At 52.7% G+C, this 17,967-nt stretch overlaps 1 protein-coding gene, 1 long non-coding RNA gene and 1 pseudogene across 4 annotated transcripts in view; all 3 read right to left on the bottom strand.

Moving 5' to 3' along the window:
- The window catches only part of GRB10 (growth factor receptor bound protein 10), a 171,141-nt gene that overhangs the window by 58,005 nt on the left and 95,169 nt on the right, over positions 1 to 17,967 (bottom strand). Inside the window, exon 1 of one of the 2 annotated variants that reach the window (XM_082400524.1) lies at positions 1,459 to 1,710. The exons of the other annotated variant lie outside the window; for it this stretch is intronic. Within the exon in view, the coding sequence (XP_082256650.1) occupies positions 1,459 to 1,695 (237 nt within the window). The 5' untranslated portion in view covers positions 1,696 to 1,710. Of the gene's footprint in view, positions 1 to 1,458; positions 1,711 to 17,967 lie in introns of those variants that run through there. 2 annotated transcript variants of the gene reach the window in all.
- LOC309632731 (small ribosomal subunit protein eS6 pseudogene) lies at positions 3,579 to 4,399 on the bottom strand (annotated as a pseudogene). Its single transcript has one exon. The product of its transcript is annotated as a small ribosomal subunit protein eS6 pseudogene (transcript).
- LOC309632735 lies at positions 7,826 to 17,823 on the bottom strand. The gene is made up of 3 exons (XR_014247040.1): positions 17,456 to 17,823; positions 12,149 to 17,015; positions 7,826 to 11,504 (listed from the first exon to the last, which is right to left on the bottom strand). It is a non-coding gene; the product is annotated as an uncharacterized lncRNA (long non-coding RNA).

Raw genomic sequence — 17,967 nt, forward strand, 5'->3', positions numbered from 1 at the left:
GATGACATGAAGGGACTCTTGCTTGGTTGCTCTCTTCATCAGGAGGCCCCTCCTCCGTCTCCACTAAGCCTCTGTCTTCACTGTGCAGGACTGTTAAGATCCCAAATCCGCAGGCACCAGGCAGTTCAATCACGGCTGGGGTCAGTAAAATGTCCAAAATGCAAAGACGGCGCTTTGGGAGGTCAGGCCCACACAGGTGTGCAGCTGCCCCTGCCCGGGGAGGGCCCACGGGCATGCCTGCGCTCTGCGAGATGGCTGCATGAGGGGACCACCAGACAGGGCAGTGACACGGCACGCCCCCGCCACTGCCTGCCCCTCTGTCGTGTAACGGCAGGACAGGCCACCCGTCAAAGCACTTCCCCCAGACCATCTGAACCTCATCGAGTATCATGGGTCTGCCCTCAGGCCAACGTTCTATCTTTATCTCAGACTGCGTGATGTATTTACCGGCATCCAGTTTCAGCGAACGTCTGGCTTGAGAGACAGGGGCAGGGAAGGTCTTACGGTTCTTTGGGGGCAGAGGGGCCTCCAGCTGTGCCCCGAAGCATCAGCACCCCATCCGCAAGGGCAGGACATGCCAGTGCCCACCCAGCCAACACAGGTGCCCCACCTGCTAAAGCCCCACCACTGTGCTGATGCTGTTGGGAGGGGCGGTGGCGGGGGGGCGCACAGAGCTGGATGCAAAGAACACAGGAAACCTGGGAAGACTGGCAGATTTACTGCAAGTTTAGAAAAAAGTGAAATTTGAGGAGCTGAGAGAGTCCTGAGTGGCTAGATTACAAAAGGACAACAACCTCCAGAACTTCCTTTGGGTCCGGACAATGCAGACAGTTGAGTGCCATCGTACAAATCTCAGACGGGGCTGCCACATAGGGTTACCTTTCTATCCAATCACAAGAGTCAAGAACAGGTATCTGTAGATAAGAGTCTTTCTCTCTCAAAATCCCAATCCTCCAAGATACATCTGCTAGGAATGCAGTTTATACTAATAACCTTTGTATTACCCATAACACCTTCGTTTGGGGAAAGTAAGCTTATCTACCATTATGGTGAGACATTCAATATAATTACAAAAATACTGATCACGATCAAGAGTTGGTGACAGTAATTAGTGAGAATTCTCATAAAAAGCAGAACATGTTCACTGGTATCAGTGAGCATCTCCATCTGGTGCATTTTCAGAACTAAAATCCAGCAACGGAAGCGAAACCCCTTGCTGAGGGCGACAGCCGGACCCCGAGCCTGCAGCGCCGTCTGTATGTCTGTCTGCGGATAAGCAGGGCTTCTCAGTTCTGCTCACATTAGACCACGGATCCGGAGGGGAGAAATGCAGGCCAAACATCACAGTCAGGCACAATTCCTCAAAAACTAGGACAGCACAAAGTTCTACTAAATACGAGCTCAGAAAGTCCAACACCAAAAAGAGTAAGTACCTGAATGTGACAGCGCGCACCTTACCCCGCCTTCCGGCCGCTGGAGTCTCCAACTCAGAGGTTTCCAGGGCGACTCGTGAGCAAATGCCCTCTGCAAACCTCCCTTCGGGTCTGACCCTTTGCTCCCAGATGGGCTCAGTAAATACCTTACAGAGTTTCTAGAAGCTGCAGATACAGCCAATGAAAATGAGTCTGCTTCATCACTGGGGGAGTGACTTTGCTGCCACCCGGGGGCCAGGGGAACGAGGCACAAGACACCCATCCCGGGTTACTCTGCTCCTCAAACGGGGGGTCAGCCAGGCTCCAGTGCCTCTACACCCTACTATATGGGGTACACGGCCCTTTGATGACAGTTAGAAAAGTGAACTTCATACACACACACATACATAGCCATAAACACACAAAGCCTTTAACCAGCAATTACAGTGCTGAGACTCTATCTATCTATCTATCTATCTATCTATCTATCTATCTATCTATCTATCTAATCTGTCTCTATCTACCTATCACCTATCTATCTATCTAGTCTGTCTCTATCTACCTATCACCTATCTATCATCTATCTATTATCTATCTAGTCTGTCTCTATCTACCTATCACCTATCTATCATCTACTATCTATCTATCTAGTCTGTCTCTCTCTACCTATCATTTATCTATCTATGTATCTATCTAGTCTGTCTCTATCTATCACCTATCTATCTATCATCTACCTATCTATCACCTATATATTATTTATCTATCTATCCATCTATCTAGTCTGTCTCTACCTATCACCTATCTATCATCTATTATCTATCTATCTATCTAGTCTGTCTCTCTATACCTATCATTTATCTATCTATCTATCTAGTCTGTCTCACTCTATCTACCTATCACCTATCTATCATCTATCTATTATCTATCTATCTAGTCTGTCTCTACCTATCGCTTATCTATCATCTATTATCTATCTATCTATCTAGTCTGTCTCTACCTATCATTTATCTATGTATCTATCTAGTCTGTCTCTATCTACCTATCACCTGTCTATCTCTCATCCACCTATCTATCTATCTATCTATCACTTATCTATCTATCTAGTCTGTCTCACTCTACCTATCACCTATCTATCTATCTATCATCTATCTATTATCTATCTATCTAGTCTGTCTCTACCTATCGCTTATCTATCATCTATTATCTATCTATCTATCTAGTCTGTCTCTCTCTACCTATCATTTATCTATGTATCTATCTAGTCTGTCTCTATCTACCTATCACCTGTCTATCTCTCATCCACCTATCTATCTATCTATCTATCACTTATCTATCTAGTCTGTCTCACTCTACCTATCACCTATCTATCTATCTATCATCTATCTATTATCTATCTATCTAGTCTGTCTCTACCTATCGCTTATCTATCATCTATTATCTATCTATCTAGTCTGTCTCTACCTATTGCATATCTATCATCTATTATCTATCTATCTATCTAGTCTGTCTCTCTCTACCTGTCATTTATCTATGTATCTATCTAGTCTGTCTCTATCTACCTATCACCTGTCTATCTCTCATCCACCTATCTATCTATCTATCTATCTATCACTTATCTATCTATCTAGTCTGTCTCTCTCTACCTGTCATTTATCTATGTATCTATCTAGTCTGTCTCTATCTACCTATCACCTGTCTATCTCTCATCCACCTATCTATCTATCTATCTATCTATCTATCTATCTATCTATCTATCTATCATCTATGTATCTATCTATGCACCCAGCTCTCCACCATTAAGTGACCAGAGACCTATGTACAAAAACGTCCATTTCAGCTTTGTTTACAATAAGAAAGAACTGCAAACAATAACAGTGTGCGTCAAAAGAGGGTTTGGTTAAACCAACTATGGTCCCCATGCGATGCAGCACCATGAAGCTTTTGGGGAAAATGCGATAATGCAGGTAAATTCTGGACAAGATAGACAACGTCAGTCCACACTGCTCACGTCTGCGGAATGAGACAAGAGTTGGGAACTGAGAGAAAGGGAACCTTACTTTTTACCATAAACCTTGTTGTACTATTTAAGTTTCACTTTTTGCTTTTACTACGAGCATGTATTACTTTTTTTTCATTTATTACTTTTATAATTTTTTTTTTTTGATGTCTGATCTTATTTATTTGTTACTCTTAGAACATCTCATTTTTGACTGGACTCAGACTTAGAAGTAGAAGCTCTCAGAGAGGACAGCCTCCGTCTCTTGGCAATCTGTTCCTGGCGTTTTTCTTTGGCCTCCTTCATTCTCTTGGCCAAAAGTTTAGCATATTCTGCAGCCTCTTCCTTATTTTTCTTAGTACGCTGTTTCTTCAGAGCAATTCGCCGACATTTGTGTTGCAGAACACGTGGAGTAACAAGATGCTGAATCTTGGGTGCTTTGGTCCTAGGTTTCTTACCTTCTTTGTTTAGGGGCTTTCTCACAACATACTGGCGGACATCATCTTCTTTAGAGAGACTGAAAAGTTTGCGGATTCTGCTAGCTCTTTTGGGCCCCAGGCGACGAGGCACAGTAGTATCAGTGAGTCCAGGAATATCCTTCTCTCCTTTTTTTACAATGACCAAATTGAGAACGCTCAGATTGGCATCCACAATGCAACCCCGTACAGATTTGCGCTTTCTTTCTCCAGTCCTCCTTGGTCTGTAACAGGAATGCCCCTTACTCAGTAGCAGGCGGACTCGGCCATGGGTCAAGACACCCTGCTTCATGGGGAAACCCTGTTTGTCGTTCCCACCACTGATTCGGACCACATAACCCTTCCATTCTTCACCCAGAGCGTCAGCAGCAACTTCTGTGGCCATACGCTTCTCATAAAAGGTACGAAGTTTTCGTTCATCGTCCACTTCAATGAGTTTCTGGCAGCCAGTGGCCGGGAAAGAGATGTTCAGCTTCATTCCCAAGCGGCCGAACGCCTCCGAGGCACCACGAAAAAGAGCTACTTTTATAATTTAAAACTATTTACTTTTTGTTTGTTTGGTCCCTGGTTGAGCACAGATGATGTGGTAACAAGTCATGGCTACTGCAATCCCTACTCTTATTTCCACTTTCAGTGCCCACACTTTGCCAACTGTCTGGTCTGCCTGAACGGACCAGCTTCTCTGGAAGGATGGGGATGAGGGGGAGGGACCGCACCTGCGTGAAGACCTGTGGGGGAGGGAAGCCAGCCTCCAGTGCTGTCACTTCAGTGCAGGCCTTATCTCCCATGGAGGCGGAGGGCTCTGGGATGAACCAGAATAAAGACCCAAAGTCCAATCCTGGGTCTCAAGCACAGGGAGCTGCCACCGGCAGCTGAATTTTTATTAACAGTTTACGCCACCTAGAATTTATGTCAGTCTACGTGTACACAAACGGGGTGGCTTAACCAACAGAAGTGCAATGTCCTGCAGTTCTGGACGTGTGCAGTTCTGGACGTGTCCATTTCTGGACACTGGACGTCAGAGACAAGGTGCCCGTGATCCCAGGGCTGGTCCCTTTCGAGAGCTGTGAGGGGGACTCCATTCTACGCCTCCCTCCCAGCTCCTGGGGGTCTACTGGCTGTCTCTGGTGTATAAGCATCACCCCGATCGCTGCCTGCACCTTCAGGGCTTTCTCCCTGTGTGGGTCCAAATGTCCCCTCTTTATAAGGACACAAGTCCTACCAGGTTGGCCCACCTACTCCAGCATGACTGCATCTAAACTTAACAAATGACACCTGCAACTACTCCATTTCCAAACAGACTCCCAGTCTGAGGTCCTGGGGGCTTTGGGACTTCAACATCTCAACTGCGGAGGTGGGTACAATTCAATCCATAACAACATGCAATAAAGTGTAAGACCCTAAGTCAGCTCTTCCTCCAAATAGTTGATAACTTGCAGCATAATGAATTAAATCATGCTGCCTTGTTTATGATACTCTGATGCTTGTAGGTGTTGGGGTCTCTCTCTGGGTACCTGCTCCAGAGCATAGAAGTCTCCGCTCTTAAACCAGAACCACGTGGGTTTCACGACAGCAGCTTTGTAAGGTCAAAACCACCCTTTTGCAGGAGGAAACCAGTCACACCAAGAGACCAAATCCAGAGGGCTTCTTCTAGGTTCACATAAACCTCAACCTCTCAGCAGCCTGGAACCCACGGATGGCCCCTCGTTGCCCGAGACCCCAGGCCCTCTGAGGCTGCCCTTGCTCTTACTGCTTTACCTCAGGGTTCTGTGCAAGTCACCCCTTAGAGGGCCCCTGCCTACTCTGGAATTCTTAGGCAGGAGTTTGGATTTCAAATTTTGTGACTCTTACATGCACTCCTAGTTGCAAATCGGGGTTCTGGCTGATTTGGTGGCTAAGACAATATAAACTAAATTAAAACCAACACTCCACCTATGAAAGTGGACTACTATCTATGACAGAGAAAACAAGAGCACACAGCTGGCTAGTTCTGTAGACCTCTTTTAGGTACCTGAGACCTGGCCCGCTGGGCAGCGGGTCCCCAGGATGCCACCAGGGCCTTGGTCACAGCAGGTGCGTAGCTGTTCTGGTCTCTGACAGAAACAGTCCACCTACAGTAACAACTTCAGTGTCTATAGAAGCCGTTTGCCATTATTAGGGGAACACAGTTCAAGGATGGAAATCAGGAAATCACATCCATACCCTACCATTAGCTGATTCAGGATCTCATCTGGGCCCACAGGCCGCCCTCAGCTGCTGGGTCTCCTTGGTCTCCGTCAGCTGGACAGGTCCTCAAATTTGGTTGTCCCTGTGGTTTTGTTTTCTGGGGTCTTCTATGACCTCAACACCTTTGAGGAGTCCTGACATTTGGCGGAAGGCCCTCGGTCCTGCTGGCGCCACAGAAGTGGGTCGTGTCCTTCTCGGGATGCCCATTCTGGTGATGTCATCTGGGGACCCTTGACTGGTAAGGTGACCCCTGCCGGTCTCTCCACAACCCTGAGTTACTCCCTTGCCTTTGCTCTCCGAGCGGCTCCTAGGTCCTGGTGACAGGCTCCCTCCACGCTTCAAGCATCTCCTAGGTGGCCCTGCCTCCTCTGAGTAGAGGATGGAATTCAGGCACTAAGACCTGAGGACAGGGTTGAACATATTTTTAAAGGAGGGACGCAGAGCTTCAAGTTATCATAGGGACACGGAAGCTACAGGAGGGCAAGAAATCACCAAGCGCTGCTGATCTGCTCAAATCCATCCAGCACCCACACCCCACCCATCTCAGCTCCTGCTGTGCCCACATCCTACCTGGCTGTCCCCATGCCTGCCTGTGCAGCCCATAAAAATGCACCCTGTAGACTTTTTAAGGATGCCGGGGTGGGGGGGTGGGTTGAGGGAAGGAAGGACTGGGAGTTTGGGGTTAGCAGATGCAAACGATTGCATACAGGATGGATAAACAACAAGGTCCTACTGTAGAGCACAGGGAACTGTATTCAATATCCTATGATAAACCCTAATAGAAAAGAATATGAAAAAGAATGTAGATATGGATATAGCTGAATCACTTTGCTGTACACCAGTAACGAACACAAAATTCTAAATCAACTGTACTTCAACAAAAAAAATAAAAAGAGCAAACGTGCCTTGCCTTCCTGTAGCGACGCTTGGCACAGTTAGCTCTGCAGAGAGACCGGTCCTCGCCAGACCTCCAGGCCCTGACCCCGGGATCCCCACTCCACCCTGTGTCCTTCCCGACCACCTTCCCTCCCTCTTTCTGGAACACTCTCTGCTTCCAACCCAGCTAAAGGCTCCTCCTCCAGTCCCTGCTGGTTGGCTGGCTGGTGCCTTTCCCGCCGCTGGAATGTCCCACGTCTGACCTGCCGGCGATTCCATGCCCCCGAGGACTGGCCAGCACTTGTCTCTCCCCCCAGTTCCTGGGCCCCCGAGGGCAGTGCCCACATGTGGAAGCCGCTCAAATCACACCGGGGAGCGGGCCTGTGAGATGGACACAGGTGGCGGAGGCTTGATTTCCTTGCTGGCCCCGTGCCGGGTACAGGGCGGGCGGCAGTCAGCCTCCAGGTGTGGGGTTTGGAGGCGGGTTCTCGGGGCCCTGCCGGTCATTGTCACTCAGATGCTCCCTCCTGGGGCCATCCTCCCAGACTGGAGACCACATGGGGGAGGTAAGGGGGGCTGTGCTGCAGGGCTGAGGAGACGGGGTACACCCGAGCCCAGGGGCCTGAGTCAGGACGCGATCACCTGACCCCGCTCTCCACACCCGGGTCCACGCGGTGATCCATCTCCACAGCACTGCACGGGGACCAGCACAGGGAACCTTCCTCACATCACATGGACCAGAAGCTCCTCCTCATCGGTTCTGCGGGCGCTGCAAGGCCGCACACTGCTATCCTCCTGGAAAGAGCCGCGGAACAGCCAGAGACGCGCTAAGGCTGCCGTCGGGTCTGGAGGCCCGAGACGCAGCGTGTTCAACCACTGGGACAGGACAGGACAGGACAGGACAGGAGAGGTGGCTCCTTCTTGCCCCTACCACAATCCCGGCCCCGGCGGGCCCTGCAGCCCGCAGCTGCCCACCTGCGTAGGGAGGGCCACCCCAGCTGGGGGACAGCAGGTTTCCAAAGCCAGCATGTGCTGCCACGGGGGCCCCCAGGCCACTCTCACAGAGAGCATGTGGGAGGCCGCCAGTGAGGGATCAGCGCTCAGAAGTTCTGAAACTTGTGCGCCCCTGAACGTGGTGATCAGAATAGAGAGGCCTTTGCACACACACAGCGACACGCACGGGCTCTGGCCAGAAACCTGGCTTCCAGGAGAGCACTGGAAACGTGACAAAACCTACCTCACCGTGGCTCCGGGAAGCGACACCTACAGCACGGCCAACCGGAACCCACGCAAAGAGCCAGCCACGGCCAAGGGTCCCAGTGTGGCCCAAACACACACTCGTTAACAGTGTTTTCAGCAATTACGAGTGCTCTTTGCAAAGACCATGGAGAAGAGACACAGAAAACACTTGCAGGATATTCAACAAATAAAAACATTTATATAGTTATATCTGCTTTGATGTAAGCTTTTATATATAGAATGGATAAACAAGAAGGTCCTACTGTAGAGCACAGGGAACTATATTCAATATCCTGTGATAAACCCTACTGGAAAAGAATATGAAAAAAAGAAAGAGAGAGGCAGGGACTGGAATGGAGATGGCGCTGTCTCTGTCCCTGTCACTGACCGTGGTCTGCAAGAAGCCAGTGGCCCTAACACCCAAGGTCCCCTCACAACAGCACTGCTGCCGCCTCGAGGGGGTGACATCCCCACCGCGGGGCGGCTGTCACCCCCTGCCCTTCCCGTGGAGCTGCTGCACGTGACACTTCCATCTGCGTGTGTGCAGGGTTTCCTGATACAAATGAACCCCAAGAATCCAGGATTCCAGAAAGAGGGCAGCGAGAAATACTGCTGCTTTGATTCACGAGCATCTCCGCTGTGGGATTACAACGAGGAAGCTATTCTGGGGTGAGGAAAAAATAAACTGCACTCGGCATCAGCATTGGGTTCTAAAATAAGTTTACCAGCAGAGGTTGTTCACTCAGAACCTTTCTAAACGGGGTCACATCTGTGTTCTCTTTTCCTAGAAATGCCGAGACTTGGCTTCACAGCAGTGAAAGGAGGGGGTGTGGGTCAATGTTAACTGAATTCTCTCTCTGAAGACACTCAAAACGCCTTCACTTGGTTTCCTCCAGTGTTTCTTCCAATTTTTCTTTAAACATTTTTTATTACTCAAATTGCTTTTCCATCATGCGTGCTGAGACAGCGAGGTGAGAGTCCAAGAAAAGAAAGATAGAAAAGCTATGGAGAGAAAGAGAAGGCCAGAGTCCATGCAGGCACCGGGTCACACAGGAAGGGGTACAGCGGGGCTGCCCCGTCGGGCCAGGGCACGGGCAGGCCGGTCGGGAGCAGTGCAGAGACACAGAAAGGCCACAGCCAGCTGCGGGGACACGTGTGTGGAAGGTTCTAGTTAGCGTCCCTCGTGATCCTGGAAAGGCACGGACTCAGCTTGGACCCAGCAGGTGGCGGGGATTTCACCAAAGCATGGAACCCCTTCAACCAAGACCCAAAGGTCTGACAGATGCTTTTCAACCTTGTGATTTCGTGAAACACTTTATCTTAAACTGAAAAAAGATGACATATTTAGAGAGCACAGAATGGAAGCAAAGTTCTTCTGTGACCGTCCACAGGCTTTTCCTAAAGCACAGGTGTTCACGCTCCAGCACATGACACCTTCCGCACGGGATGAACTGTGGTCCGTCGGAAATGAGGGTGTTTAATCATGTGCATTTATGTCAGAACCGTCAGGGAGGGTAATCGGGCCAGAAGTTCATTTTCCGGTTCTTTACCTTTTCCTAAAGACATTTCAAGTCAGAGCAACAGCAGATTCGTTTGCCAAGGGAACTCATTTTTCTTGATCCAGCAAACTAGGCAGCCCTTTCTGAGACTGCTAACAGACCTCGATGGCTGTTTGCTCTGCCCCGGCCCCTGATTCTGCAGCAGGACCTGATCACAGACGCCCATGCTGGTCAAGACACACACTTAGATTTTTGGCAAAAGTATGGGGATTCTTCCCGTGAAAGATATAGATACTATAAGTGCCCACTTTTCCAGTACTCCTGACAGCTACAGATACCAAGAGATACTCAATGCTATCATAAAGGATCCCAAGTTTAGCAAATTTATATTTAAAAAGATATGAATAGTCCAGAGAAACACTAGTGGCTGGGATTTCACAGCAGGTTCCTGACAGAATCTCCTGTTTCATTTTTAGCTAAACATGCAGCCTGAAGGTCACAGCTACCTACCTGGACTGCATCCCTTGTTCGGATAAAACAGACGTAGGAAGACAGTTACCTTGGAGCTTTGCAATTCGCAGAGGGCTCTTAAACACCTCAGTTTCAGCAGTATTCCCAGAGAAATCTGAGGGGATGGTCTTCACCATTTAAAAATGATCTAGGACGATTCAGCATCCTTCCCCAAAGTGGGTTCCGTGGGAAGCTTGCCATGTTCAAAGTGGCTCTGTGATCATAAACATCTGATAAGCTCTAGGCTGACTCGAGGTGGCCTATGACATAGTTTTTCTTCCCTGTAGCATTCCTTGACTCCTCCAAAACCTAATATGAAATGTGAATTTCCAAGGAGGTGACAAGGAATGCAAAAGTCCCCTAACTTCCTGCATGTTTCTTCTCATGACAACTCAGGTGAACGGGATTCTAGAAAGTGCAGGGTGAGAAGCGCAGGCGCAGAGCTGTCAGCTGGGCAACGAGGCGGGAAGCAGGGAAGGCCGGCCACCGCTCAGAGGCAGAAGAACCAGGAGGGAGCCTAGCTGACCGGAAGGGACCCGGCACATGCCATTCAGACCTAGGCTGATGCTCAAGGACACGGCCACGGTGGCCACGGAGCTGGGCCGCGCTCGGGCTCCTCAGAGGGTCTCCGGTTCCATCTCCAAGGCCAAGCGAACCCACCGTGGAATCAGGTGTCGGCGACACTGTGACCCCCGAGGGGGCCCCCCTCAGAGCCTGCCCACACAGCACCGCCTGGGGCACAGGCCCTCCGTGAGGGCAGCAACCCCGGCGGAGAGGATGGGCGGCCACGGGACGTACGTGCTTCGTGGGTCTCGCGGGTTTGGTCTGGTTGAGTCCACGCGTCTCCTCGCATGTTACGCAGGCGGTTGTTTCAGTTTATGAGATGGGGTCCTGTTCGTCCACGGCGCTGCAAAGGCGTCTCGGGGAGACGAAGGGCTTGAGGCTCAGGTCCTGGGCCTACACCTCCAGTGTCTGGATGGGACCCGTCACCACTGCTCCATGAGAAGGTCATCTGTACCGCCAGCCTCCCCGACGGAGAAAGAGACCGAGGCTTCCCGAGAAGCACGGGGTGGAGCTGGGATTCTGGGGCCTCAGAGGCAGGGGAGACGCAGGGCTCCCTGGCGGTGGCCCCCAGGGACACGGCCAAGGACTATCACAGGTCTGTCTTGGTTGAATGACCTTTGCCAGAGAAACAGATGGTAACTCAGCGTCCCCTCTGCCGAGAGCAGGTTCCCTGCGACCTGAAAGCAGTGTTCCGACCAGACCTTTCCTGAGCCAGAAGGTGTAAAGCGAAGAAGCAATCACCTTAGGACACGGCTTGCTAACAGGTGCACGAAATAAATGGAGATAAAGCGCAGATGCTCACAGACACGGGTCAGAGCTAAGGCCGCCTGATGCTGAGGTGCTGGGTGTGGTCCCTAGGAAAGGAGCTTGGAGGTGCCCCTGCCTGCCCGGGGTGCACAGCCCCCGTAAGAGCGGCTACAAGACACAGGCTGATGTTATTTTCACTCTCCACCTTCTTTCGTAAAGGCAAAATCCTCTGGATCTCTTTTAGTTGGCGAACACTAATGTAAGTCTTTTATACAAGTGGGGTGGTGTAAACTTTTGGAAAGGGGGGATACCTGCACTCTCACTTTAAAAACCAACAAAGGTGGTTTACATTCCTTCTGTAGGAAAGTTTCCAGGGAGGCCCCACGACTGATGGGCTGTGGGTGGACAAAGGGAAGAGGCAGAGAGGAAGCGTGTCCCCCCACCAGACTGGAGAGGAGGAGGGACGGGGGAGGGCAGGACTCCAGTGGGGACAGCGGGGAGCCTGGGGTGGTGGCAGCTGTCCGCCCGCCACTCATGAGAACACAGGCAGCGGAGGGAAGGAAAGGATGCCAGCCTGGGGGACGCTGAGTACAGAGGGTTTACCTTCCACAAGGACGGCGGGGATGAGCTGGCACGCGCCCAGGCAAAGCCACAGTGACCGTCACTGGATGGTGGCTTCTCCTCTGTCCCCCCGGGAGGCCAGGTACCGCTCTCCAGGCTCCTGTCCTGACACGGCTCTACAACTGCCCTGAGAGTCCAAATGCAGGCGGGTCAGCCACGGTTCACCCCACGTGGTGCCCCTTAAGGGCCCCCAGCAGTGGGGTTAAGTGTCAGTGAGGCACAGGTTCTCATGAGCTCTGAGCCCCGAAGGCTTCAGAGAAGTGACCTGTGCACATCTTGCAGGTGCTAAGAAGAGGGCCCGTGAAAGCGTGCAGTCAGGCCTCCAGGTGGACGCAGCCATCAGAAGTCACTGAGGCCCAAGGATGGATGCTGTGGACGCCTAGCCCAGGCTGGACCACGCAGGAGGCAGCACCATCTCCACGCTGGCACAGGCTGGGGGACACGGCTGTACCAGGGCTCGGCGAGCTTCTCCCGCAAAGACCAAAGGCAGCCTGATGCTGGGGCACACGCGCTACGTCACAGGTGAAGGCTCTGGAGACCCAAGCTGGATCACTGGTAAATGCATGTGTAAACCACATGCAAGGCAGCTAACTCAGTTCCAGAAAATTAATTTTTAAAATTAAACAAAGGGAGAAGAGCTGATCAGAGCTAGGACAACATTCATGCCCTAGTAATAATGGGGTTTAAAAATGTGACTGTGTTTGAATAACAAAAGGAAAAACTTGCTGTAACAACTCATTACGCGGCTATGCGAACATCCTTATTGGCTGAAAGACAGAGCAGCCTGGCAAAACCATTCCAAAGTACATACACGCTGAGTGTTTAAAGATCGCCTTAAATTCGGAAATAAACATGTTTCCATTAATGGTGCTGCTCCTTTTTTTAACCAGCCCTCCCCTCCCTCTCTCTCCGCATCTCCGCACCTTTGCTTTCTCTGCTTCCTCCAGGTGTGCATCTGTGGGGGGGGGGCGGGGGGCGGGGAGTGGCTGGCTCAGGGACCAGCCTATGGGATGGCTGCCTGTGGGTGAGCGCACAGGTCGGGCCTGGCCAGCTGTGGCTGTGGAAAGAGGATCAGGTCCCAGGACACAGAGGGAGGCTGTCCTCCCCGGGGTCTCTGTCCCTGGACTGTCCTTAGGCAAAATTCATTTCCTTACAATTAAAGCCGACTGGGCCTTTTATTTCTTGCAGCCAAATGCATCCTGAAAGAGCCAGTGAAGCAGAAGTCCCTGATTTGCTCTGGGGGACCCCACTAATCCTGGCCCCCCATTTGCCCTGGGGTACCCTACTAATCCTGGCCCCCCATTCACCCTGGGGTACCCCACTAATCCTGGCTCCCCCATTTGCCCTCGGGTACCCCACAAATCCTGGCGGCTGGTGGTGCTGTTCCCGAGGTGTCAGAGCTGCGGGGTGTGGCCGCCCTGCTCCTTCCCCATCACTGGCTGGCGTTTCCAGAGGCCACAGAGCCAGCCCTCCTCAGCCCACCCAGTCCCGAGCACAGTGCTGCCCCCAGGCCGGCACACCGAGGAGGAGCGTCAGCCTCCCACGGGACACCAGGGCCTCTCTGAGAGGCTGTCACCTCGGGACTGGGAGCCAACAAGGGGCTCCTGCTTGGTGGATTAAGAGCTTCCGGACCGTCCGCCCTCCATAGGATAAAGGGCTACTGAGAACCACGTGTCGAGCTCCTGCCACTTCGCATACAAAAGCATCCTTCCCCACAGCAAACGCCAGTCTGCACTGTGCCAGCCTGCACTGTGTTTGGAGAGCAGCTTCAGCCCTCGCAAGAGGCCCAGTAGTCTGGGGTCTCCTCCAAGCCCAGTGGGTGCAGCGCTGGGGCCCTGCAAGGGACAGGGAGGACGCCGGGGGCTGTGGACTCATCCAGGCCAAGTTCACGTCCTGCCTCTGTGTCTGGCCAAAGTATTGCAGCTGCTGGGCCATGGTTTCCCCCATGGAAAGTCTCCTCCTTGCCGTGTGCAGAAGTGCTGTGACACTAACCACCGTGAGACAGATGCTAAAAACCCCAGGACCTTCCCAATGGGCTCAGGACCTGCACGTGACCCCTGTCAACATCAGCCGGTTCACAGGCAGCCTCTGCTTGTCCGCGCTGGAAGGGAGGGAAGGGATTCCTCATGCTTTCTGGTGACCCCCTTCCAGACACACGAGTTGCCCCTCAGAGGATCTAATCCAGCTTCTGCCACTTCACAGGTTCCCTCCACGGCCCACATTCATCCTGATTCATCACTTTTGCACGTGTGTGTTTACAGAAAGTGCTTCTCTGAAAGGTCACCTGCTGTCCCCACTCCGAGGGCGACGGTGAAAGACAAGGGCTGGGGTCTGTCTCCCAGCCCGACGGGAGAGGCTGCACCCACACAGCCCGGGGGGGCGGGGCTGCCGGGGGACGCTCAGGTCCAAGGCTGCTGGGACTCGTACAGGGCCACCTGTACAGGGCCACTCCCCACAGGGGCCTAGACGAGGCTGCGCCTGTGGCTGACGGAGAGCCCTGTGATCTCCGCCCCTTCCCCATCCTCCTCCATCCTCCTCCACATCTGGTCCCTCCACTTGGGGTGGGGCGGCTCCTGTGTTGTGGGTCCTCCTTCTCAGAGGACAGCAGCCTCCGAGACAGAGCATAACAAAGCAGCTAACTCAGGAAACCTTCTGTTGCAGCAGAGGTCGGACCTGCTTTTCTGCTAAGATCACCTTGAACTTTTGACTCAAGACCCATTTTTAATCAAAGCAGCCCTTCTCTCTCCACGAGCGGCCCCGGCACCGTCTTTCCCAGTTGCACACGCACAGCATCGTTTTTTAAACCCTATTTAACATAATCCTTTCTAGACCTGGGCTGACATTCCAGCTTGTGGAGCCCCTTCTGCACATCAGCTCCTGTAAGCTATCCCTGAGTGCCCCCCACGTGCCAGGCCTGGGGGACCACAGCCTGTGGGTCCACCTGAGTCCAGGCAATGTGCCAGGCGGGCGTTAAAGATCCCAGTGGATCTGACGCACACTTAGCAACGCACGAAGAAGGACTAAGGTCCTCTGGGTCCACCAAGGCACCGAGAGCCAAGGGACCCTCACCAAAGAAGCCACGGGCACCAAGGGGACTGTGGGATGAGGCTCAGGGAAGACGCTCCATCCCACGGCTCAGAAATCTTTGCTGGAACCGTCATCGCTGTACACCTGACAGCTGGTCTTTTCCAAATGAGTCACAAAGGACTTAAAAATGCCTCGGTGACTTCTCCCACCAACACTCACTTTCCTGATGCTAATTTAATTTCACTCCCCTCTAGAGGTAAGAAAATTATCACTCAGAAAGAAGTAGTTAGGTGTCTGCATTTCTGGTAAATCAGTGATGTGATGTTATTAAACTAAATCACTAGATAAATGATACGTCATCACATAAATGATGGAATGATGCTTGCCAAAGATCTGGACCTGCAGGTAAGACCCACTCGTCTGTTTGTGATAACCCAGGAAGACCGGTAGGCACCTGCAGACACTATGTAAAATTGTCCGGCCACTGTTCCCAGACTATCATGGGCAAAGCGGGCGGTTTCTTCCGACACACCCCATACATCATTCCCGCCACGAATGAACAGTTCTGTGCTCTCGCACTTCACTGGCAAAGCCCCAGTGCAACCCAAGCTAAATGTGATCGACAGACTCTGGTTTAAAAATATTATCAAATGAACCAAATGTGGTTGTTTTAAAATTCATATAATACAATAAAAAATGTCTAAGAGAGAGACCCTCGGACCTCACACAAGGCCAGTGACCACCCACCCCTCCAGGGGGACCCATGCAGGAGGAGGTGTCACTGGGCTCGGGGTCCCAGCGACTTCCGAGGAGGGTCAGACCTGCCAGGCTATGACTGACGGGCTCGCGGGGGTCGGACATGTGAGCAGGGGCAGGGCGGGTGCCACAGGTGACAGCCAGGGCCCACACGGGGGCAGAGGCAGGACCCCAGCTCCAGGGGTGGGGGGATGCAGAGTGCGGGAGGCCTGAGAAAGTCAAGGGCAAGGTGGGCAAAGGTCAGCACAATGTCCCCCACCATTCCATTCCCCCACGCTGGGTTTAAGCTAGAGAACCAGGATGCTTGTATGAAACTCAGCTATTCCCACCCCCATGGCCCGGGCTCCCATAATATAAGAATTCAGGCTCGTGGCTCAAACAGACGCTTACTTCTCATGGTTCTGGAGGCCAGGAGTCCAGGGTCAAAGTCCCACAGGGTCAGGTTCTAGAGAGGACCCTTGCTGGTTTGTCTGCAGCCATGTTCTTGCTGTGTCCTCACGGGTGTGGAGCAACTTTGGTCTCTTCTGCGCTTCTTCTGAGGGCACTAATCCCACCACGAGGGTCCCACCCCATCACCTCACTTAAACCCACCAACCTCTAGGCCTGAACCTAAAGCCATCACAGTGGGGTCAGGGCTTTAACAGAGGAATTCTCTAGGGACACAGGCATGCAGCCCACAGGTCACCCAGACCACACAGACTTGGTAGGCTCAGACGAGCCCAGGATGCCTCTCCCATAGCATCTGGCAAGGACATGTCCACAGGGTGGACACAAACCCAGGGCAGACTGGGCGTGGCCGGCCCAGAGACATCTGCACCCTATGGATGCCTCATGCGGAGGACGCGGGAAGTCGGATGGCACCGTTACATCACATCACAGCGGCTGCAGACTCACACCTGCCCACACCTGCCCATTCCCGCTCACACCTGACCACTCCTGCTCACTCCCGCCCACACCTGCCCACTCCTGACCACATCTGCACACTCCCACCCACACCTGCATACTCACGCTCACACCTGCCCACTCCCGCTCACACCTGACCACTCCTGCTCACTCCCGCTCACACCTGACCACTCCTGCTCATTACCGCCCACACCTGCCCACTCCCAACCACACCTGCCCACCCCCGACCACACCTGCCCACTCCCGCCCACACCTGACAACTCCTGCTCACTCCCACACACACCTGCCCACTCCCGCTGACACTTGCCCACTCTCACTCACACCTGCCCACACCTGCCCACTCCCGACCACACGTGCACACTGCCACCCACACCTGAACACTTCCACTCAGACTTGCCCACTCACACTCCCACCTGTCCATGCCTGTGCACACCTACCGACTCCTGCTCACTCCCACCCACACATGCTGACTCCTAACCACACCTGCTCACTCCCACCCACGCCTGACCACTCCTGCTCACCCTCGCCCACACCTGCCCACTCCCGCTCACACCCCCCCACTCCGGCCCACACCTGACCACTCCTGGTCACTCCAGCCCACACCTACCCACTCCTGACCACACCTGCAAACTCCCACCCACAGCTGCCCACTCTCACTCACACCTGTCCTCTCCCGTTCACACCTAAGCAATCCTGCTTACTCTCATACACAACTGACCACCATTGCTCACTCCCAGCCACACCTGCTCACTCCTAACCACACCTGCACACTGGTACACACACTTACCCACTCCTGCTCACATGTGCCCACTCCCGCTCACACATGACCACTCCTGCTCACTCCCCCCCACACCTGCTCACTCCTGACGACACCTGCACACTCCCACGCACACTTGCCCACTCCCGCTCACACCCACTCACTCCCACCCACACCTGCACAATCCCGCTCACACCTGCCCACTGCTACACACACCTGCTCCCTCCTGACCACACCTACCCACTCCTGCCCACTCCCTCCCACACCTGCCAACTCCCAAACACACCTGCACACTCCCACCCACACCTGCACACTCCCACCTACACTTGCCCACTCCCGCTCACTCCCACCCACACCT

This window comes from Balaenoptera borealis (genome assembly GCF_965194805.1).
Source record: "Balaenoptera borealis genome assembly, chromosome: 7".
In the NCBI taxonomy this organism is placed as follows: Eukaryota; Metazoa; Chordata; class Mammalia; order Artiodactyla; family Balaenopteridae; genus Balaenoptera; species Balaenoptera borealis.